General features: G+C 37.5%; 1 protein-coding gene across 9 annotated transcripts in view; it reads right to left on the bottom strand.

The window, feature by feature from the left end:
- Positions 1 to 24474, bottom strand: part of TBCK (TBC1 domain containing kinase) — a 244973-nt gene that overhangs the window by 131402 nt on the left and 89097 nt on the right. For all 9 annotated transcript variants that reach the window (XM_008267520.5, XM_089302979.1, XM_008267519.5 and 6 more), the window contains 3 exons: positions 22245 to 22295; positions 18952 to 19035; positions 13276 to 13361 (listed from right to left, as the gene is read on the bottom strand). In XM_008267520.5, coding sequence (XP_008265742.3) covers positions 13276 to 13361; positions 18952 to 19035; positions 22245 to 22295 — 221 coding nt within the window. The remainder of the gene's footprint in view (positions 1 to 13275; positions 13362 to 18951; positions 19036 to 22244; positions 22296 to 24474) is intronic.

Genomic DNA, 24474 nt, shown 5'->3' with positions numbered 1-24474 from the left:
ACTATTACTAGGAAGAACAAAGTCAGGGGGCTTGATTTTGAAAGCAGAAAATTAGGGCTGAGCAACTTGAAAATGTATAAAAATAAATCATTTAAAAGAAAATATTTCTTAGAATGTAAATTCTAGTTGAAATGAATATTTTGTGCAATGGTTTATCAAATAGATTTTCAAATTTACAAACACACATTCTTTCTATCCATATATTTGTATGTGTCTGTGTTTTACTATTACAACAATAGCCAATTTTATTTGATTTTTGAAATTCCCCTCTATGACCATGTTTGTGTAGTAATTGTGAAATTCACACCATTTGGAAATTTCTGTTTCTGAAATAACCTTTATCAAGTGAACTAACCAATAAAATGAGACACTCTAGATCTCTTAGACACTATAAATCTTTCCTATCTACCTTATTAACAAGGTACATAATTCATGTGTTTTCCAACAATAGGAATTGATAGTTTCCAACTTTTATACATAGTATATATTATATACATTTATATGAATGAAAGCAAAACAGTTATTTATAAATCTTCTATATCACATTGCCAAAACTACCAGTTGGGAATTCTAAATACAGTGAATTTACTTTATTCATGGAGTTATGGTCTTTAAAGTCACTACAAACCCAAAATCAGTGAACGCTGAACCATTATAACTAAGAGAAACACAGGGATAGACTCCATTTTTCTGCTAGGTTCTGGTGAGTCTTGGTACACAGATTTTGTAAGAGCTGAACAACACGCAACCTATTTTTTGTGTTAAAGATGCCTTACTGGCCGGCGCCGCGGCTCAATAGGCTAATCCTCCACCTAGAGGCGCCAGCACACCGGATTCTAGTCCCGGTCGGGGCGCTGGATTCTGTCCCGGTTGCCCCTCTTCCAGGCCAGCTCTCTGCTGTGGCCCGGCAGTGCAATGGAGGATGGCCCAAGTGCTTGGGCCCTGCACCCGAATGGGAGACCAGGATAAGTATCTGGCTCCTGCCTTCGGATCAGCGCAGTGCGCTGGCCGCAGCGCGCCAGCCGTGGCGGCCATTGGAGGGTGAACCAATGGCAAAGGAAGACCTTTCTCTCTGTCTCTCTCTCTCACTATCCACTCTGCCTGTCCAAAAAAAAAAAAAAAAAAAAAAAAAAAAAAAAAAAAAAAAATCCTTACTACATATATTCCACTATTTATTAACATTGAAAACATGACTATCAGCACAGTAACTCATGTCTCTGTAAGACACACCATAGGTTTCCTGTACTTCAGCACTAGGCTTGGGGACATTTTGAACAGTGAAATCACAAAGAAAAATGCATGACACTAAATAGACGGTGAAAAGGGCACATGTTTATGGCATCAGTAATCAACCTAGGCTCTTGTCATGAGCTGCCAAGGCTATGGAAGCCCCCTGAGTTCACTGACTCTGATCATATTTAGACAAGGCCATGGTCAAAGTGGAAGTTCTCTCCTCCCTTCAGAGAAAGGTACCTCCTTCTTTGATGACCCGTTCTTTCCACTGGGATCTCACTCGTGGAAATCTTTCATTTAGGGCCCCCCCCCCCACCGAGTGTCTTGGCTTTCCATGCCTGAAATACTCTCATGGGCTTTTCAGCCGGATCCGCATGCTGATTCTGAGGCCAGAGTGCTGTTTAGGACATCTGCCATTCTATGGGTCTGCTGTGTATCTCACTTCCCATGTTGGATCATTCTCTCCCTTTTTTATTCTATCAGGTAGTATTTGCAGACACTATTCTTGTTTATATGATCCCTTTGGTTCTTAGTCCTATCATTATGATCAATAGGTTGATTACTGATGTCATAAACAAGAGTGTCAATTTGTTAAGTCAACAACAGGAGTCACCGTGCACTTACTCCTCATGTAGGATCTTTGTCCTTAGTGTGCTGTACATTGAGATTTAATGCTATAACTAGTACTCAAACAGTATTTTTCACTTTATGTTTCTGTGTGGGAGCAAACTGTTGAAATCTTTACTTAATGTATTCTAAACTGATCTTCTGTATATAAAGAGAAACGAAAATGAATCTTGATGTGAATGGAAGGGGAGAGGGAGTGGGAAAGGGGAGGGTTGGGGGTGAGAGGGACGTTATGGGGGGAAGCCATTGTAATCCATAAGCTGTACTTTGGAAATTTATATTCATTAATAAAAGTTTTTTTTAAAAAAAGAAAAGGGCACATGTTTACAGTATGATAGCTGAAACAAGACACTGTCCTATTTGATTTCAGATTAAGATCAAAATGTTGGTCAATCTGAGGAAACAGTCCATGCAAGTGCCATAAGTATTGATTTTGGGGTTACAAATAAATTATAACAACTTCTCAACATGGAATTCACAAATAATAAGATCACCAGTATGCTGTCAGTAGGTCTGCGCTAGATTACCTAGTCTAACAATGTTTTCTAATTGACTAAGAAGCAATTAGACAACCTAAAGAGTGGGAGGAAATATTTGTAAGTGATCTACATCATAAGTGATTAATAAGTAAAATACATAAGGAACTCAAACAAGTTAATAGTCAAAAAAATCATAATCCAATTAAAAATAGAAAGTGATCTAAACAGACATTTCTCAAAGGAAGACATTCAAATGACCATTAGGTTTACGAAAAAATGTTCCACATTATTAACGATTATGGAATTACAAATCAAAACCACAAGGAAATATCACTTCATCCTTGTTATATTGCATATTATCAAAAAGACAAAAGGTAACAAGTACTGGTGAGGATGAAGAGAACAGCAGACACACGTACACTGCTGGTTGAATATCTATCAGGGGAAACAGTATGGAAAACAGTCCACTGCATAAAACAGTAGAGAGATTCCTCAAAAAATTAAAAAAATAGTACTACTATATGATTCAGCTATCCTACTACTGAGTAAATATAGACAAAGTGAGATTAGTTTGTCAAAGAGTCATTAGCACTCCTATGCTTACTGTAGCACTGTTCATAATAGCCAAGAGATGGAAACAACATAAGTGTTCATCAACAGAGGCATAGATGAAGGAAAAGAGGTACATATAAGTAGAGGAATATTATTCAGCCATAAGATATTGAAATTCTCTCAACATGGGTTGAACAGAAGAACAAAATAAACCAGGAATGGAAAGACAAGTACTTAATGATTTCACTCATATATAGAAATCAGCTTCCTGCTAATGGCCTGGCAAAAGCAGAAGATGGTTAAGTGTTTGGGCCCACCCCTGCCATTCAAATGAGAAGTTGGGATGAAATTCCTGGTTCTCAGCTTTATCCTGGCCCAGCCTTTTAGCCTTGGCCATTGCAGCCATCAGGGAAGTGAACCAGCAGATGGAAGATCTCTCTCTCTCTGCCTCTCCCTCTCTTTGTAATTCTAACTTTCAAATAAATAAAATCTTTAAAAACATTTCCTCTGATAGATGGTGTTCATTAATTGATGCAGCAAAATAATATATTCATCAGAGCTTATAAAATAATGCTTTTCTTCAATTTTTTTAAATTTTTAAATTTTTTTAAAAAAATTTTTTGACAGGCAGAGTTAGACAATGAGAGAGAGAGAGAGACAGAGAGAGAGAGTTATAGACAGTGAAAGACAGAGAGAAAGGTCTTCGGTTGGTTCACTCCCCTAATGGCCGCCACGGTCAGTGCTGCACTGATCCAAAGCAAGGAGCCGGGTGCTTTCTCCCAGTCTCCCATGCAGGTGCAGGGCCCAAGCACCTGAGCCATCCTCCACTGCCCTCCTGGGCCACAGCAAAGAGCTGGACTGGAAGAGGAGCGATGGAGACTAGTACCTGGTGCCCCAACCGGGACTAGAACCTGGGGTGCAGGCACCGCAGGCAGAGGATTAGCCAAGTGAGCCACAAGTGCTGGCCAAAATAATGCTTTTCTAAATGTAAATCATATCAATGTAACCAAAGAACTTGTGCAGCATGATCAGACTGCAATAATAAGGATAATTTAAAAAATACCAATTATGGTTAACCCCTTAATACTATTTTTTTGGGACTTTGTTGAACAGTTTACATGCATTAACTTAATGATCACAATAATTCTCTAAGGTAATATTTATTATAAGCTACATTAATGCTATGAAGACTGTGGCTGAGACTAATTTAATTAATGATATGTACTTAGTATATTGAAGACTAGGATTTAGAACCCTGGTGCGTTTGGCACCAGCCTCTAAGGGCTTACCCTCTATCTTGGCATTATTAATTCATAGTCACAGATGCCTGTGGGTCCTCAAGACCCGTCAGGGCTCCACCAATCAAAACTATAATAATACAAAGATATTTTGTGCTCCTTTTACTTTGATGACATTTGCACTAATTGTGCAAACTCACAGATGAATTACACTGCTAGCTAGCATGTAAGCACAAATCAAGGCAGTGGCATCACAGTATAAAAGTAGTTATACGTTTGTGAGGGAGAAAAACCAGTTTTATTAAATATTTCTTTAAAAAGTTGTGAAACAAATGGAAAATCAGTGTAAAGCTCTTGTGCTACATACTATAGTACAGGGATTGTCTTGAGCAAGAGCACTTGGGCAATTACTTGAGCTGTAAAGCAACCTAGGTGTTTATTTTTTATTTTCAAGGAATACTATTTTTACTTGAAAGGACGACTTACTGTCAACTTGGCAACTTCCCAATAACCACAACTTCTGGATGAACTTTTTGAAGTACCCTCATATAACAGACTTAAACAAAAGCTTTTGGGGGTCCTCAATAATTTTTAAGAATAGAAAGGGGTCCTGAGACCAAGAAGTTAGAGCACTGATGCATTATGCTACACTTTCACTTGTCTCATAGCTAGTACAAGGATACATTAAATTTCAAACAGATTGGAGTGGTAAGGGGTTCATGTAAAGAGTCATTGAATGGGAATACCCGTTAGATATTTAACTTGTGTGTATGACTTTTTAAATAAGAAATTATCAACACATTATTAGATTATATCCAGATGGGGTAACATTCTCTGATTTATAAAGTCTGGGCACTGTATGAAAGGTAAACAAGCTTTATTATAATTATTATAATTTGAGTAATGTTTTGGGTGTCCCCCAAAAGGCCAAGCGTTATTGATCCCTGGAATCTTATGACAATGGACATACGATGGAACATAATCTAATTATGGTGTCTGAAGAAGGCACCATGGGAAGGGATAGGATTGGATTAGGTTGTGACACAGCCACAATGATCCAAGTCTTGGCAGTGTTGGTAGGAGAGAACACAGAGAGGTAGACAAAGATAGTGCTACATCTCTCTTTCTGGCTGGCCTGTGACCTTTCTTTGCACATGCCCACCATCCACTGCTGTTATCAGACACCAGCATAATGTGGCTGCCCCTCAGTGAACCTGGAAACCTTCCTTCATAAGTAACTCCTCTCAGGTATTTGTTACAATGGGATCACTGACTAACACAAGATCTTGGTAAGTCGTTTGTATTCTAGGATGTTAATGGATCCCAGAGCAATAGAAGCTGATGCTAGAGACAACAGAGCAGTTACTAGAAGTCACATCCTAGATGGACTACAAGTTAGCAGGACTTTTATTCAAAATACTGTGCCCTTTACAAATTTTTCTTGTAAGCATACCTTGCTAAAGTCTGAAAAGCTTGTAGTTAATAGTCTCTTCTTTAGATTATAATTTCAATATCTTTAATGTAATAACAATATCATGAAGCCAGAAACAAACAAATATTTCTAGGCAATTCTTTCACATTTTATATTAGTAAAAAATTGGCTACATTTAAATTTAGAAAATGATAGTGATAAGCTTATTTTAAGGAAAGAGAAAATTAATACTATTGCCAGCATCTTTTCAAATCAGAGTTAAACGACAATGATTTTGCCGGCACATCTCTGAATGTATTAGTTTTATCTCTAGCTGTGACAGTAGTTCAAAAGACACAAATAGTTCTGAGATACAGCCTTTATCATTTCTCTTAATGGCCACTTGACAACTTTTCATAATTTTCAAGTTGAATGCTATTCATAGCATTTCAGGAAAACAGTTCCCTTAAGAATAAAGATGCATACTTTACTACTCTCATTTTAAAGTCCTAGTATATTTTCAGAAGCAGAAACATACACCAATACAAAAAAGATAAAAATCACTCTGGCTTCAATTGTGCCAATACACATTACTTACCTATTTATATGTAAATCTCATAACTACCATGACATATATAATCTAAGCATCGCATCAGTGCACAGTATTCCTAACTATTCAAGCTTCAGCATTGCTCCATATTCAGAGTTCTGTGACCCACAGCAAATGGAAAGAAGCCAGAAATCACAATCTCTCTTGCAATGGAAGTCTGCATTTCAATGATGGAAGATTAATGAGGGCTTACTTTGATAGGATTAATTCCTGAGTTGGAGACTGAATTTGGGATCTCATTATCAAAGTACTCACTCTTGCCCTTGATGAATCCTAGCCTGCATTGCTGTTAGAGGCACAGAAAGTTACTTCAACAATTATTTTAAAGATAGAGCAGTATAGAAAATAGTGCAAGGGAAAAAAGGATGTTGTACATAGAAACTGATGAAATGTGGCTATTAATAACTAGAAAATTTTTGCACTTCACACCACAACCACCACTACTCATTATTTATAATCTTTACATTAAACACAAAATCTGTTGCAAAATTAAATTTTAAAATGGTCTCAACATTTTATATTACCCAGACTTGAGAAATAGCCCAATAAGACAAAAAAATTATAAAGATAAAAAAAACTTTCTATTAAAATGTTAACTTTCTCTGTTAAATTTCAAATGTACACTCACTGTGACAGGAAAAAGAATTGTAAGGGGTGGCATTTTGGCACAGGGGGTTAAGCCACAGATTGCAATACTGTTATCCCATATGGGAGTGTAAATTCCAGTCATGGCTGCTCCACTTCCAGTCCAGCTTCCTGATAATGCACCAGGGAAGCTAGCAGAACATGGTCCACATACTTGGGCAGGCCCTTGCCAACCATGTGGAAGATCAGGATAGAATTGCAGGCTCTTGGCTTTAGCCTGGCCCAGCCCTGGGCATTGTGGCCATTTGAGGACTGTACCAGGGAATGAAAGATTTCTTTCTCTCTGTGTGTCTCTTTCTGTCACTTTGCCTTTCAAATAAATGTAATAAGTTAAAAAAAGAAACAAAGAAAGGAAATGATTGTAGACAGGGGAATTCTCTTTCCCCTCATTTCTCTCTTGCTAAGATTCTCTATATTGACAGGACTGTTTCCTAGAGGGTTTTTGAATATATGGATATATATATATATATATATAGACATACATATATACATATACATACATATATATAGACACTTTTCAGATATATATGAGGAAGAATTTTTACTGCCCCATGATTAGAGGATTACTACTGGAAATCAATGTCTTGGGTCAAGAATGCTCAGCATTTGCTATGTGCTAGACATTTCCATCCCACAAGGAATTATCTCCCATCCCACGTGACTTATGATAGTCTCACAAGACTAACCACACTAACTATATAAATCAATGTTACTTTCATAATACTATTGTTGGAGAACTTTTCCCAGGAGTTATATAAAAACACCCCAGTAATTTTTAGGAGTGGGTCTGAATCAAGAAGGAAACTTAAATAGTTTCCATGAAGCTATTCTACCAAAATTACTGAATGATGTACTCACACTGTGGAGCAGCACAGTTAAAGAACACCAATGTTCTCTCTATTCAGACCTAATAAGCATTTACATTGTGTTACATTTCCTTTGAAAAATTTTTAACTCAAAATAACATGTTATCAATATAGTACATGCTCTCTTGGTATCAGTCCTTAATTCTAATTCTTTTTAAGTTTATATTTTATACTTTTTATAATATGATAGCCTTAGAAGAAAAGAATAGTTCCTCTTATATCTCTCTCTTTCCAGAGCAACGTGGGGGCATTTAAAAGTTTGAAATTCTTAAGCTTACAGTTCCTCTCCTGCAATGTAATCCATTGCATATGCAGGTACTCTCTGGGCCATTAATACTGTCTTCATGGGATTTGGGAGCAAGGGGAACCAACACAAATATGCTGATGAACATGCTGCTTACTGGACTGTGAAAGATAAAGCCCTTTGTCTGTGACCCAGGAGTCATGTTTTTTTCCAGTGTCCAGGAAACAGTAAACTATCTTAATAGCCTGTAACTAGAGTAAAATCAAATCCCAGGTCAGAAAGAATCCCTGCTTTAATGCCTAAACACAGCATATTTACTTTCTCCTAAAATTAATACAAAAACAATAGAACATTTTTTAACCCACTTTCCATCTACTCTTTTTTTTTTTTTTCAGTAAGATTTATTTATTTATTTGAAAGTTAGAGTGGCAAAGAGAGACAGGGAGAGGCAGAGATCTTTTATCTACTGGTCCTTGAACTAAATAGCCACAACAGCTAAGTCTGGGCCAGGCCAAAGCCAGGAATTCCATCTGGGTCTCACATACTGATGACAAAGACTCATATACTTGGACCATAATTTTTTGCTTTCCCAGGCATTTTAGTTAGGGAGTTGGCTCTAAAGCAGAGTAGCAATGACTCCAATATAGCACTGGAACTCCAATAAGGGATGCCAGTGGCATGGCAAGGCATAGCTTAACCTACTGTGCTACAATGCTGGCTTCTCTAACCTACTCTTATCTTTCATATGATTGTGATCTAAAATTTTACTTCTAACTTCTATCAGCCTTTCTCAAATTGGCTTTATATAAAAGTGTAAATAGTTAATATTTGCTTACTTAGATCTACAAACTTGTAGAATTGGATGCTTGATTATATTTAAAATGGATGGAACAGTGCTTAGTACGTGGTAAGCACTTAGTATATATTCACATTACTGTGTGCTAACAATGTTTTCTGCTCATTCCTGCTTCTTACTTAATGCTCATTAAGAATCTAATATTGTAATGAAAGCTAAGACAGATGATTTTCTCTTCTATACCTCCTTTATTTTTATTTATTTATTTGAGAGTCCGAGTTACAGATGGAGGGAAAGACCGATCTTTTATCTGCTAGGTTACTCCCCAGATGGCAAAATGGCTAGGGTTGGACCAGGCTGAGGCCAGGAGTGAGAAGCTTCATTCAGGTCTCCCAAATGGGTAGCAGGGGCCCAAACAAATGGCCCATCTTCTGCTGCTTTTCCCAGGCCATCAGCAAGGAGCCGGATCAGAAGTGAAGCACCTGGGACACAAACCAGTGCCCATATGGGATGCTGATGTCCCAGGTGGCTGATTAACCCACTGTGCCACAATGCTGGCCCCTGTGCTTCCTTTCTTTATGCCATTTGTGTTCATGAATATAACTAAGAATCTTTATCAGACTGTGTAATTCCATACACAGTTATCCACATAAATGTTTTCAATCTAGAACACTGAACCAATCAATGTAGCTTTGTGTTCAGTTTTGAGTACATCTTAACTATGTATTTTCAAGGAAATTTTAAAAAAGTAATTACATGTTTTATTAGCCTGTATCTTAGTTATTAATGTTTTTATGCCTCAAAAATCTAACATTATTACCAATTTCACAATCAATTCCTTAGTAAATTTCTCAGCTTTAGCCATATAATTTAATCTAGTATTGTATTACACTGTACTCACATGTTGGGACACATAAAATTGAATACTTAATATAATAACAAGTATACTAGGTAATTTTTAACAAGGTTTATTTTTAATAATCATAGGGTTTTTGTTGTTATTGTCTATTTGTTTTGGATCCAGTACATGTTCTTTTTAGAGACCTCACTGAATGAAACATGTACTTAAATGAAAGGTGTTTCTCCATAGGCCTAGAAGTGAATGGCACTGAAAATGTTAGGGAGGATGACTTTACGACTGATGATTACATCTCAGAAAATTGTATGCAATACAAAGCGCTATGAAATACTTCTAGGAGAAAGTAGAGCTATGTTTGAGTCTCTCTTCCCTAATGCAAAATGTACTACATGGGAGACAAACAGTTGATTCCAAATGATGTTAAGTGAAATTTTAGTTCTATGACTTGTTAGCTTTGTTATCATACCAAATACTACACTTTTAACAATAAATGCTGTGGCCGGTGCCGCGGCTCACTAGGCTAATCCTCCACCTAGAGGCGCCAGCACACCGGGTTCTAGTCCCGGTCGGGGCGCTGGATTCTGTCCTGGTTGCCCCTCTTCCAGGCCAGCTCTCTGCTGTGGCCCGGCAGTGCAGTGGAGGATGGCCCAAGTGCTTGGGCCCTGCAGCCCATGGGAGACCAGGATAAGTATCTGGCTCCTGCCTTCGGATCAGTGTGGTGCGCCGGCCGCAGCATGCCAGCCACAGCGGCCATTGGAGGGTGAACCAATGGCAAAGGAAGACCTTTCCCTCTGTCTCTCTCTCTCACTGTCCACTCTGCCTGTCAAAAAAAAAAAAAAAAACAAAAACAAAAACAAAAAAAAAACAAAAATAAATGCTGCACACATCTCATGCAAACACCTTACAGATTTAATAATCAAATGAAATAATGCCTAAGAAAATTATTTTTAAACTTTAAAGAACTCTGCAATTATTTACACTATGCATATTATTGTGAACATTTTAAAATGCATTAATATAACAGTATCTGCTATAAGTCTTTCACAGGAAACATATGATTAGGAAATGAAGAAGTTTAAGACGGAATAAGCAGTTCTCTATCCCAAAAAGTACTTTTTGCTTGTTTTTTGTTATACAAAAACCTATGATAATGTATTCCAAGAGCATTTTTTTAAGTTTTAAAAATAAGTTCTTATTGGTTTTTTAGAATCATTTATCTAAGCATTTTTCAAATTAACATTTAAAATAATCAACTTATGGGATATAGACATTTAAACATACACGATGGAATGTAACATGTAGAAATCATAGTTGTTTTGGGGCAGGCCTTTGCATAGCAATTAAGACATTACTTAGGATGTCTGCAACCCATTCTGGGAGTGTCTGGATTCGCATTCCAGCCACATTCCCAATCCCACGTTCCTGTTAATATGCATCCTGGGAGGCAGCAGGTGATGGCTCAAGTACTTGGGTCCCTGCCACCCACACAGGAGACCCTCACTGAGTCCCTGGTTGAGTGCTTATCTCCTGGTTTTGACCTGGCCCAGCACCACTTTTAATGGGTATTTGGGGTATTTGGGAGTGAACCAGTAGATGGGAAATCTTTACCTCTATGTATGTCTTTTGCACAAATACACACTCTCTCTCTTCTGTCTCTGTCCCTTTCAAACAAATAAATAATTTTAAAAATCTGTTTTATATAATTTGTTTCAGTTGTACACAGATATACATGTCAGTACTTGTAATTCTGTTTGTCCTGGGTGTCAATATAATATGCAATTTTTCCCTTTGCACTGCAAGAAAAGTTTTAAATACACTGCTCTATAGTGTTTCATTGAACATTATTATGCAATTTATGCTTATGCATTGCAAAAAAACTTTTAAAACACTGCTTTCTACTGAACATTGTTATAAAGTATGGTTTTAAAAACTTCATATCATAAAAATAGTAACATGTTCAATGATAAAAATGGGAAAACTGTACTTAAGTACTGCCCCCCACCCCCACCCTACCCTGTACACGAATCCACTCACAATGCCTTCAACCCAAGATAATCATGATTAATATTCTGGAGTACATCCTTTCAACTTTTTCCATAATTACATACATACACACTTCATTTTATGAAAATGAAGTAAGATCAGGACTGGCATTGTGACATGGTAGGTAAAGCTGCCACCTGCAATGCTGGCATTCCATGCGGGTGCCACTTAGTGTACTGGCAGCTCCACTTCTGATCCAGCATCCTGCTAATTTGCCTGGGAAGGCAGTGGAGGATGGCCAAGTACTTGGACCCCTGCACCCACGTGGGAGACCTGATGGAAGCAACCTCCTTTGGTCTGACCCACTGGCCATTGTGGCCATTTGTGAAGTGAACCATTGAATCAAAGATCTCTCTTTCTCTATGTCTCTCTCTTTCTCTGTAATCTTTTAAATAAATAAATCTTATAAAATAAAATAAGATAATATCATAATACTGTTTCATAAATTTCTTTTCCTACTTTAACTATATATAACATAAAATTTTTATCCTTAAATCAATAATTTCTGAATAAAGACCTTCCTAAAGAATATAATTGCTTGAGGGCTAATATTATCTCTTCAATTTAACTACTGAATGGGTAATACATTTATTGGGCTAAATAATTCAAAATATAACAAGTAAAAAGTTTCCATTACTTTGTCTATTATTTTTTTTAAAGATTTATCTATTTATTTGAAAGTCAGAATTACATAGAGAGAGGAGAGGCAGAGAGAGAGGTCTTCCATCTGATGATTCACTCCCCAATGGCCGCAATGCCCGGAGAAGCACTGATCCAAAGCCAGGAGCCAGGAGCCTCCTCCGGGTCTCCCACAAGGGTGTAGGGGCCCAAGGACTTGGGCCATCTCTTACTGCTGTCCCAGGCCATAACAGGGAGCTGGATCAGAAATGGAGCAGCTGGGACTTGAACTGGCGTCCAAATGAGATGTCGGCTCCACAGGCGGCAGCTTCACCTGCTATGCCACAGCACTGGTCCCTCATTAACATTTCTATCAATTCCAATTCCCTCCCTATATATGAAACCTGTTATTATTTTTTCACTTTGTTATTTTTAATTGATAAAATATAATCACATGTATTTATGGGATACAATCTAATGCTTCACAAACCACAAACGAGTAACAGAGTAACAGACTAAGCCTTGTCCTTGCTAATCGTTGAGGAGAAACTCTGACTTTTATCTTGAAAAGACTAAGCCATGTCCCTGCTAATTTTTGAGAGGAAACTCTGACTTTTATCCTGATACGGACATCAGAGAAACTAATGAAATAAGCCTAAATTTGGCAAAGCTTCCAAAGTAATGTGTTACGCAAAATGAAGCAACTTTGACTTATGTGTAAATTTCCTATTTCTTCAAAATCAGGCCCATCAAAGATTCCAAATGAAAACCCTTGACAGCACAGGTTAATATAAAACTCTTACTTCTGGTTTTTTTTTTTTTTTTTTAATATGACTTGGCAGTATCAACCATGCTAAGAAAATAAAAATATTTTCCCATTGTTTTTGAGGCTATGGAAGGTAACCATACAAACTTTATAGGAGAAGGTTGTAATTACTAGCAGTAACTTATTCAGATACAGATATCTTTTGAAAAAGCTTTTAAAAATACACTCTTTTGTGAGGCCAATTTCTGCTTTACTTTTTAATTTCATGTTCTATTAAGGTATACTTACATCAGGAATGAAGCCAATCTCATTGAGATGATTACTTAGCTCTGGATCATGGAATGCAATCATCTGAGAAAACACAGTCAAATACTCTGAAATGACAATAGGGTTTAAGATAATCATCATTTTTACAAAGTCATTAAATTCAAATAAATTATAATTTAATTTACATTCTGAATGAGATTTAATTTTTGTATAAAAAGATATTTTAATGAATAATTTTCTACTTTGTTACTAATCACTGAGAATTATTAAATATATTTTTTAAAAACAGCTATGCCATAATTCATTTTCTGCCTTTAGGGCTACCAATTTATTTCTTGAGTCACAAATTATACACATGGTGAACACCATCCTCCTATTAAATATGAAAAATGTTTTCTCTAGTATAATATTAAATCTGTTCTAAATTTATTGAATGTTCAGAAAGTGTAACAGGCCCTTAAATAAAGAACAACATTTATATGGATTCACAAATAGAAAAATTATGTCTCAAATAATTTTATTTGTTTATATATATTTGTTTTTTATATATGGGCTATAGGCATCTGTTCTAGTTCTAATTTATTTCCATCTAGGTATCTTCATTTGGAATAGTTAGAAGAATTAACATCATGCTAATCAGAAAGGAGGCATGCAATGGGCAATTAAAATGTCTTGTTGATTTTAATCCTGTTTTCTTTCATAGAATTCACCTGAAATATGAGGAATATGTTCTCATTTTTTCCCATTATTTCATCAAGCTACTATTTTTGCCTAATTAGTAATTATGCACTAATCTAAACAAAATCGTATTAAGAATCTACTCGGCCGGCGCCGCGGCTCACTAGGCTAATCCTCCGCCTAGCGGCGCCGGCACACCGGGTTCTAGTCCCGGTCGGGGCGCCGGATTCTGTCCCGGTTGCTCCTCTTCCAGGCCAGCCTTCTGCTGTGGCCAGGGAGTGCAGTGGAGGATGGCCCAAGTGCTTGGGCCCTGCACCCCATGGGAGACCAGGAAAAGCACCTGGCTCCTGGTTCCTGCCATCGGATCAGCGTGGTGCGCCGGCCGCGGTGTGCTGGCCGCAGCGCGCCGGCCGCAGCGGCCATTCGAGGGTGAACCAACGGCAAAGGAAGACCTTTCTCTCTGTCTCTCTCTCTCACTGTCCACTTTGCCTGTCCAAAAAAAAAAAAAAAAAAGAATCTACTCAAGGCCAAGTAACTATTTTTACTCATTAAAAAACACAAAATTAATGGGGTGGGCATTTGATATAGTGATTAATACACTGGTTGGGGCACCCAATATTGGAATATCTAGATTCAAGTTCTGGTTCCCTCCCTAATTCCAGTTTCCTGCTAATGTGCCTGAAAGCAGCAGGTAATATCTCAAGAAGTTGGGTTCCTGCCACCCATTTAGAAGACCTGCACTGAATTCTTGGCTCCTGGCTTCAGCCTTGTCCTACTCCAGCACTTGTGGGCATTGAGAGAATGAACCAGTGGATAAGAATTCTCTCTGCTGTGTCTCTGCCTCTAAAAAAATTAATAAAAATTTAAAAACAACAACAGCTGGAGCTGTGTAGATCCAAAGCCAGGAGCCAGGAACTTCTTCCAGGTCCCCCATGTGGGTGCAGGGGCCCAAGGACTTTGGCCATTTTCTACTACTTTCCTAGGTCATAGCACAAAGCTGAATTGGAAGTGGAGCAGCCAAGACTGGAACCAGCATCCATATGGGATGCCAGCAGCCATAAGGGATGCCAGCACCGCAGGTGGCGGCTTTACTCGCTATGCCACAGCCCCAGCCTCAGGAAGAATTTATAACAGCTTTACAAGTAATAAACTGAAGTGAATACCCAGGACATACCTGAAGGCCTGGGGAACTTTTGGGTTTTTTTCTTTAACTCTTTTATCTCTTTTCAATTAGTGATAGTATGTTTATAGTCTCTAATTACCCAGAAGCCACATATATGTAACATCAACAAGATGCATTCAACTATATGTTAATATATAGTTGTTAACTATTAAAAAACACAACGTTACCTTGAAGTGTAAAGCTTAAAACATAATAAAACAAGCCGGCGCCGTGGCTCATTAGGCTAATCCTCTGCCTTGCGGCGCCGGCACACCGGGTTCTAGTCCTGGTCGGGGCGCCGGATTCTGTCCCGGTTGCCCCCTTTCCAGGCCAGCTCTCTGCTGTGGCCAGGGAGTGCAGTGGAGGATGGCCCAAGTGCTTGGGCCCTGCACCCCATGGGAGACCAGGATAAGTACCTGGCTCCTGCCATCGGATCAGCGCGGTGCGCCGACCGCAGCGCGCAGGCCACGGCGGCCATTGGAGGGTGAACCAATGGCAAAGGAAGACCTTTCTCTCTGTCTCTCTCACTGTCCACTCTGCCTGTCAAAAAACAAACAAACAAACAAAAAAAAACCAAACATAATAAAACAAAGAGGAAGAAGGCAACAACAAAGAAGGAAAGCAGTAAAATGAGAGCTGAATATTTCTAATTCCAAGCTTCAAAATAAATATTTTGAAGAAATAGAAACAATTGATCTTCAACACAACAATAACCATTGTGCTGTTTCAGTTTGTTAGCTTTCCATCCCTCTACTTTCACCACTTGTTCCAGATTTCACTACTGGCTACTCAGTGTACCTTTTTTCTTTTTAACCACAGTCCTCTTCCTAGTTCTGTATCCTAAGAATGTCTTTCTCCCTTACACCAAGAAAATTCCTTTTCAAACTTCAAATTTCAAGTATCTCTTTTATGAAATCTTTCCAGACATGTTGTCTTTTCTGTTTGCCACCAAACCAATCCAAACCAACCCCTCCACTTCTTGTTCTGTGCTATTACATTAGTATATATACTAGTATCAGTAGCTTATAATTAGTTACTTTCACATGTATCTCCTATATCCTGCTCGGAGATCCCTTGGAAAATGAATATTCTTTATCTTAGAACCTCAATTCATGAAAGCAGTACTTGATACAGTGGTAATGAGATTACTTATTGAATGACTGAATTGAAACTTTTAAAAATTTATTTATTTATTTGAAAGGCAGAGTGACAGAGGAAGAGGAAGAGGGTAGAGACAGATGGAAAGAGAGAGTGATATAAGGATATAAGGGGAGGGGGAGAGAGAGAGAGAGGAGAAATATGAGTTTTCTATCCACTAGTTTACTTCTGAGATGGCCACAACAGCTGGAGCTGGACCAGGCAAAAGCAGGAGCCAAGAACTCCATCCAGGTCTCCCACATGGGTGGCAGGGGCCCTGATCTTAGGCCATCATCTGCTGCTTTCCCAGGTGCATTAGCAGGGAGCTGGATTGGAAGCTTAGAAGATTTGGACCAGCACTCTATCATTGAGTGGCAGCTTAATCTGCTGCACCTTGCAAAGGCAGCCCCAACATTTTTTCTTATATAACATATATGATCAAAATAAAAATTGAATAAATGAATTAAAACACCAAATCTGTGGATTCTTAGGAAAATATACATTTAACTTTTTAAAGTATGATACTAGGGGCTGGTGCTATGGCATAGCGGGTAAAGCTACCACCTGCGGTGCCAGCATCTCATATGGGCACCAGTTCGAGTCCTGGCTATTCTACTTCCAGTCCAGTTCTCTGCTGTGGCCTGGGAAAACAGTGGAGGATGGCCCAAGTCCTTGGGCCCCTGCACCCACGTGGGAGACTGGAGGAAGCTCCTGGCTCCTGGCTTCGGATTGGTGCAGCTCCGGCCATTGTGGTCAATTGGAGAATAAAGCAGTAGATGGAAGACCTCTCTCTCTCTCTCTTTGCCTCTCCTCACTCGGTGTAACTTTCTGTCTTTCAAATAAATAAATAAATCTTAAAAAAATAAATAAAAAATCAATTTAAAAAGTATAATACTAAAGAATATTTATTGTGGATTAAAAAAGTTTCAAAATTATTCACCAATTTAAGATTTCAGTCATGAACTTTAGAAACTATAACTATGAAAATTAATAATACTTAAAGAAACAAGCATCACATAATTGTTAAGATACACTGAAACATTATTTCGATTTCTAGCACTTATTTACATCGTAGACAAAGACATATGAATGGACATAATTTAAGTTATTTGTAAACACAATTATTTATTTATTTATTTTTATTTGACAGAGTTAGACAGTGAGAGAGACAGAGAGAAAGGTATAAACACAATTTTAAAAGGTTTAATTCTTTTTCTTAATACTCCAATGCATCAAGCTGAAAGTAATAATTTTTTTTTTATCCTGGGTAAATTATCCATGCTGTTTTCATGTCATACTTTTAGCCTTTGTGTGTTTTTAATTTACATTTCCCTTTCTGTTTCCTTTCTAATAATTTGAAATAGATATGCCCAATTACCTGCACTTTGCTGCAGTGTGGTCTTGCATAAAGTTGGGGTTCGTTTGAAAATGTTTTTAGAAAGCACAGCTTCTTGCTTTAACTTTTTATTGTTAGGGAGGAGTATAGGAAGGATTTACTTTTAGATTGTAGCTTAATTTAGTACAGCCATCCAACTTCAGAGTATTTATAAAAGAATGTCCTGTAAAAACGTGTTAAAGATCTCTTCTTCCTCCTTTACACAATACACTTCTTAAAAGTGGGTCTAAAGGCTTTCTTAGATACATTCTATTACGTTGGTTAGTAGTTGAAATTTCACTTAGAATTTTTGAGTATAACATATCACCTCTGTTTTTCCTTAACTATTCAATTTGAACAAACTATATCAAACCCTAATATATAAATATAAATAAAACACAGCATCAGCTTCAAGTTATTTCACAATTAGAAGAATAAAAAAATTCTAAATCTAAATTCTAAATGATAGCTGTCATAAAATGGTCAATGAAAGACTTTATGAAAAGCTTTGTACTCTGTTCTAAAAACATACAAAATTACAAGAAAATTCCCTGACCTTAAAACATCAAGAATTTTGCTGAAAAGAGAAAATGCAAAAAATAATGCCACAAAAATCATATCAGCAAAAAACATAGTATTAATAGTAACAGCATTAATAAATAAATAGTAACATTTATTGAATATTTCCATTGCCTGGCATTTAGAATTTTATGTTTTAACCTTAATAGCATTTTATTTTAGATAAAAGGAAAATGATATCAGAGAACATAGTTGCCCAAGATTACAAAATAAATAATAAAACAAATTTGCAGTGTTTGATTCAGAAGCCTACTACTTCAAAGAAGTAATTCAGAAAATTATATTAGAAGTTTGAATATGGCAGAAGTCACCTTGAATGCTCAAATGGGTCACACTATGACCAGGACCCTGAGGAGGAGGTATGTTTCTTGGATGTTCAACATAGGGAATGAAATGAAAGAGAGGGTTTTTAATAGTCTAATTATACAAGTAAACAATGTTTAAACTTTTGACCAACTCACAATAGGCTTCCTCCAGGGTAAAGCATTCTGTGTGCACTTGTGACAGAGACAAATAGCAGTTTCCTATTTTTTTTAAACTAGCAAAAATGCATTCACAAAGAGTTGAGATCAGCTATTGGATAATTAGAAAACTACTATAATTCTTTGTGGACTTAAGACTAAACTTTCTGATCACTCTTCATGGATTTTAGTGATGGGCCATTAATATATTTTATTGGGTTAAAAATCATCAATTTAATTGACTATTGATTACTTTTGACATAATTCCTGTCTATGTAAAAAGACAAGGAAAGACATTTGCTTACCTTGGATTACATGAGAGTTGTCTTTCAAGAAGAAGTTATACAGGTATTTGGGAATAAAAGCAGACATACATGCATAAGCCAAGGCTAAGAAAGAGGAAGGCAAAATCATAAAGAATTAGTTAACAAGGTGACTAACCAGCATCATTCTCTAACTTTGCATACATTCCTGAAGGTTACTTGTGAATTAAAGTGATGGTAATAAGTTATAAAAATACAAAACTAGTGGAGAAAGGCCCTTGGTGCCTTCAAAGAGAAAATACCTTGAACAACAAAAGATAAAAGAGATAATGATCCTCTTTGAAAACTTCCAACAAAGAAGTGATAACCTCTTGAAGTGATGGACATGCCAATTAACCTGGTCTGATCATTAAAGCTCATATGCATGCATGGAAATGACCCACTGTAGCTCATAAATATGTACAGTTAATATGTGTTGATTTAAAATAAAGTATGTATTTTTAAAAGACAATGATCCTAGTACTTCAATTTCATATTACTGTGGCAATCATTATCCTGCAATAAAACCTTCATTACCTGAACTTTGTATATTTTTAAAATTTCTGAACATGATCACTATACCAAACGAGCTATAAAAACCTTGCAATCCTTAATTACTGCTCATATAAACAAAGGTTGGAAAACTTTGGATTTCAAACTACTTGTTATAACCTGTTTTTCAAACACAGATCCATTATTATTCTTGGATCAAGAGTAGTAATGGGGGGCTGGCGCCATCGCTCACTAGGTTAATCCTCCACCTGCAGTGCCGGCATCCCATATGGGCGCTGGGTTCTAGTCCCAGTTGCTCCTCTTCCAGTCCAGCTCTCTGCTGTGGCTCGGGAGGACAGTGGAGGATGGCCCAAGTGCTTGGGCGCCTGCACCCGTATGGGAGACCAGGAGGAAGCACCTGGCTCCTGGCTTCAGATCAGCGCAGCGCCAGCTGTAGCGGCCATTTGGGGAGTGAACCAACGGAAGGAAGATCTTTCTCTCTGTCTCTCTATAACTCTACTTGTAAAAAAAAAAAAAAAAGAGTAGTGATGAAGGGTTGGTGTTGTGGCACAGCAGATTAAATCCCAGTCTGCAACGCCAGCATACCATATGGACACTGGTTCAAGTCCCAGCTGCACCACTTCCTCCCTGCTAATGTGCATAGGAAAACATCAAAGATCGCCCAAGTCCTTGGGCCCCTGCATCCATGTGGGGGGCCTGGCTTAGGATAGGCTCAGCTCTGGCTGATGTGCCCATTTGGGGAGTGAACAGTGGATGAAATACCTCTCCTCTCTCTGTCTCTACTTCTCTGTAACTCTTTCAAATAAATAAAATAAATCTTATATTAAAAAAAGTGGTGATGATTGCTTATGCCTAACAGCAAAGCAAAAACTTGTCTAGACTATCATACGAGGACATCAGAGAATACTTCATTTTTTAAAACCAAATAGAGAGATTTCATTTATTTGAGATCATGCTATCTCAACTCAATTTCAGAAAGCTATACAAATTGTGACTTGATATAGCATCTGAAAAGATAAACTCTACCTCTCTCTCTCTCTCTCTGTAACTCTGGCTTTCAAATAAATAAATACATCTTTAAAAAAAGGGGGGGGGGGTGCTGGCGCTGTGGCGTGGTGGGTAAAGCTGCAGCCTGCAGTGCCAGCATCCCATATGGGCAACGGTTCTAGTCCTGGCTGCTCCACTTCCAATCCAGTTCTCTGCTGTGGCCTGGGAAAGCCTTGGAAGATGGCCCAAGTCCTTGGGCCTCTGCACTTGCATGGGAGACCCAGAAGCAGCTCCTGGCTCCTGATTTCGGATCGACGCAGTTCCGGTCGTTGCGGCCAGTTTGGGAGTGAACCATCAAATGGAAGACCTCTCGCTCTCTCTCTCTGCCTCTCCTCTCTCTCTGTGTAACTCTGACTTTCAAATAAATAAATACATCTTTTAAAAAAAAGTAAAGAAAAGATAAAGATGTTGAGGTTAGGTATCTAGACATTCATGCTTGTATATAGTAACACATCTCTCTACATGTGATATAATCAGGAATTTGGGATTTGGGTCCATCGATTTTATTTTATTTTATTTATTTATTTAACTTTTTTGACAGGCAGAGTGGAAAGTGAAAGAGAGAGACAGAGAGAAAGGTCTTCCTTTTTTCCGTTGGTTCACCCCTCAATGGCTGCTGCGGCCAGCGCACTGCGCTGATACGAAGCCAGAAGCCAGGTGCTTCTCCTGGTCTCCCATGTGGGTGCAGGGCCCAAGCACTTGGGCCACCCTCCACTGCACTCCCGGGCCACAGCAGAAAGCTGGGGTCCATTGATTTTAACAAATACTGAAAAGCCTAGTATAAAAAAAAGTATTAGAAATGGGACAGAAAATAATCTATCATTTTTTTTAAAAAATGCTATCAGAAAAAGGGATTAAAACATTACTATATGAATAACTAGAATGCATGATAGAAATAAGATAAATTTCCTGAAATACAAATTTCAGTGTAAGTTCAGGGAAAAGAATGAAAAACTTTTCATTATAGAGAAAGTAGACTTTAGGGATATAAAGTTAGAGGGAAACACAGCCAACACTGAGTTCTCTACAACTTCTTTAGAAAGTAAAGAGGGGCAGGCATTGTGGCACAGTGGGCTAAACTGTCTCTGATGCCAACAACCCATTTCAGAGCTCTTGTTCCAGTACTGGTTGCTCCACATCCAATCCAGCTCCCTCATCTACATCTATTTCAGCTCCTTGCTAATATGCCTGGGAAAGCAGCAAAAAAGTGTCCAGGTGCTTGGGCCCTTGCCATCCACATGTGAGATCAGGGTGGAGTTACAGGCTCCTGGTTTTGGCTTGGCCCAGTCTGTGCCATTTAGGGGAGTAAACCATTAGATGCAAGACCTCTCTCTCTCTCTCTCTTTCTCTCTCTGCCTCTGTCTCTATCTCTCCCTCTCTTCCTGTAACTCTGCCTTTCAGATGAAGAAATAAATTCAAAAGAAAAATGTATACTTAGACTAAAATTAACCTCTAGAGAAGTAAAATGGTCACCATAGTAGATAAATGCATTTGGGAAACTCAGTCCAGACCCCACTAATTATCTAGTCAAAGCCTGATCACATTTGAAATTCTCCAATGAAAAAAAAGAATATCCTTCACATCTTCTAAAATATGTCAAACAGATTATTTTACAAAAATTTATACAGTATCAACAAGGCGAGAGCAACAACCTTAAAATGATAACAAAAAATTTTGTTTGAATCCAACATTTTAGGGTAACATGTACAATGATTATTCAAATAAAACAGACTTACCCTCATTATTGAAATTTAGATACAGGAATGGAGCACAAAGTGAGTCAAGACCTGATGCAGAAGGGTTGAGAAAAAGGGGTCAAATGAATATAATCTAGTAGAACCAAACATATTATTGTCCTATTCACTTCTCTGCATTAATTCTAAACGGATTTATAGACTATGTGTTTTATCCACCCAGAAATGTGCAAAGTTTATAGAAAATGAAATGAAAAGATTATTTTGGTGCAAAAAAAATTGAAACCTTTCCATAATAAACATTTTCCGTGAACTCTTTGGAGACTCCTCATGTTACTTCTTGAGTTATTGCTGGAGTAAATTATATTGTCTGTTAATACTAAGTGTCTGATAAAAATCAGTTATTATCAATATTATTATGATTTGAAGAGAGAAATATTTTAATGGGAAAATGGTAATATGTTAGAAGGCTTAGAATATGGTCCCATCTCTGGCCCTGTTCGAAATTGTTAATTAGTTACCTTCAAGCACATTTTCTCATCTAAGACATGGAGATTTGCTTTATATGTTTTTTTTCTCCCTTTGGGATTATGAAACAATATTTTTGAAAATTGTTCACTGCACTGATATAAAAATATATTGTATATATTTTATGGATAATAATTTTGTTCATATGTTCTTATGCTCAAAGAATGCACATGAGTCTCTTTATAGCTGCTAGGAAGATTCACAATACCTCATAAATGGACAGAACTAGAAAAAAAAATTAGTTTCACTTTAACTATGGCCAAAGATGGAGAACTGAGATACAAATAACTGCTTGGGGGCCAGCGCTATGGCATAGTGAGTTAAGCCACTGCCTGCAGTGCTGGAAATCCATATGGGTGCTGGTTCAAGTCTTGGCTGCTCCTTTTCTGATCCAGCTCTGTGCTATGACCTGGGAAAGTAGTACAAGATGGCCCAAGTCCTTGGGCCCCTGCTCCCATGTGGGAGACCCGGAAGAAGCTCCTGCCTTCTGGCTTCAGGTCAGCCCTGCTCCAGCTGTTGCAGCCATTTGGGGAGTGAACCAGCAGATTGAATACTTCTCTCTCTCTCTCTTTCTCTCTCTCTGCCTCTTCCTCTCTATAACTCTTTCAAATAAATAAATAAATTTAAAAACAAATAGCTGCTTATAACAACACATTTAGACATAGAGATGGGTGGAATGGGCTTCATATTATTGAAATTTTCAATGATCATAAAAATAATAATGGCAAAAGCTAAAAATCAACAATCTAGGTACTGATGATAACTGAGAGAAAAAATGTACAATTAATAAGCAGTTTAGGGTGATATCCTCTGCTTTAACTTGTAACAATAACATTAAGCATAAACTATAATCACTAAATAATGGGAATATTGATTAGTCCAAAATTACTTATGGTATAAAATTACTTTATTATTTGAATAGTCATTACTTAGAGGCCAAGAAGAGTGAGAGTGAGCGTTAGAGAGAACTTTGATAATGTGCACCAACACACAGTTAGAAAAGAGGAGTAAGTTCTAGCATTCTATAGATTGATCACATGATTATAATCTACAAAATTCATTATATACTTTATAAAGAACTGGAAGAGGGGAATCAATAGGCTCCAAACACAAAAAAATAAGTGTTTAAGGAAATGAAAATGCCAATTAATAGGATTCAATCATCAGACATTGTATATATGTATCACATTATCACATTGTATCCCATGAATATGTGCAATATCAAAATATTTTAAAAAGAGGGACTGCACAAAATTATTTTATTATTTGCATAAGCATTAATAAATGAATCTATAAACATTATAACAGCAATAAATATTCTTTCAGCCTTCCTAATAAATGTGATGGCAAACTTTTATTTTAGATATCATTTATTTGATGTCTATGAGGCATTTAGACAGGTATTTTCCAAAGCTCTCACATAAATCTCTCAACAAATGAATCAGAGTTTTAGTGTTGACTTTTCTCAAAGCCAAGGACGCTTTGAAATTTTGTTAAAATTTTAAAATTGTCAAAGGGGGTAGGCAACATGGCACAGTGGGTTAAGCCATAGCTTGCAATCCAGTATCCCATATCAAAGAACCTGCTTTGCTTCCATCCAGCACCTGGTTAATGTGCCTGAGAAGGCAGTGGAAGATGCCCCAAGTACATGGGCAGCTGCCACCTATGTGGGACACCAAGATGGAGTTTCTGGCTCCTGACTTTAGCCTGTAGCTTTTTGGGAAGTGAACTAGTGGATGGAAAA

This window comes from Oryctolagus cuniculus, chromosome 8 (genome assembly GCF_051225735.1).
Source record: "Oryctolagus cuniculus isolate XC-2025 breed Fujian yellow rabbit chromosome 8, ASM5122573v1, whole genome shotgun sequence".
Taxonomy (NCBI): domain Eukaryota; kingdom Metazoa; phylum Chordata; class Mammalia; order Lagomorpha; family Leporidae; genus Oryctolagus; species Oryctolagus cuniculus.
The sequence above is the reverse complement of the archived record's forward strand: the minus strand, read 5'-3'. Positions and strand labels throughout refer to the sequence as shown.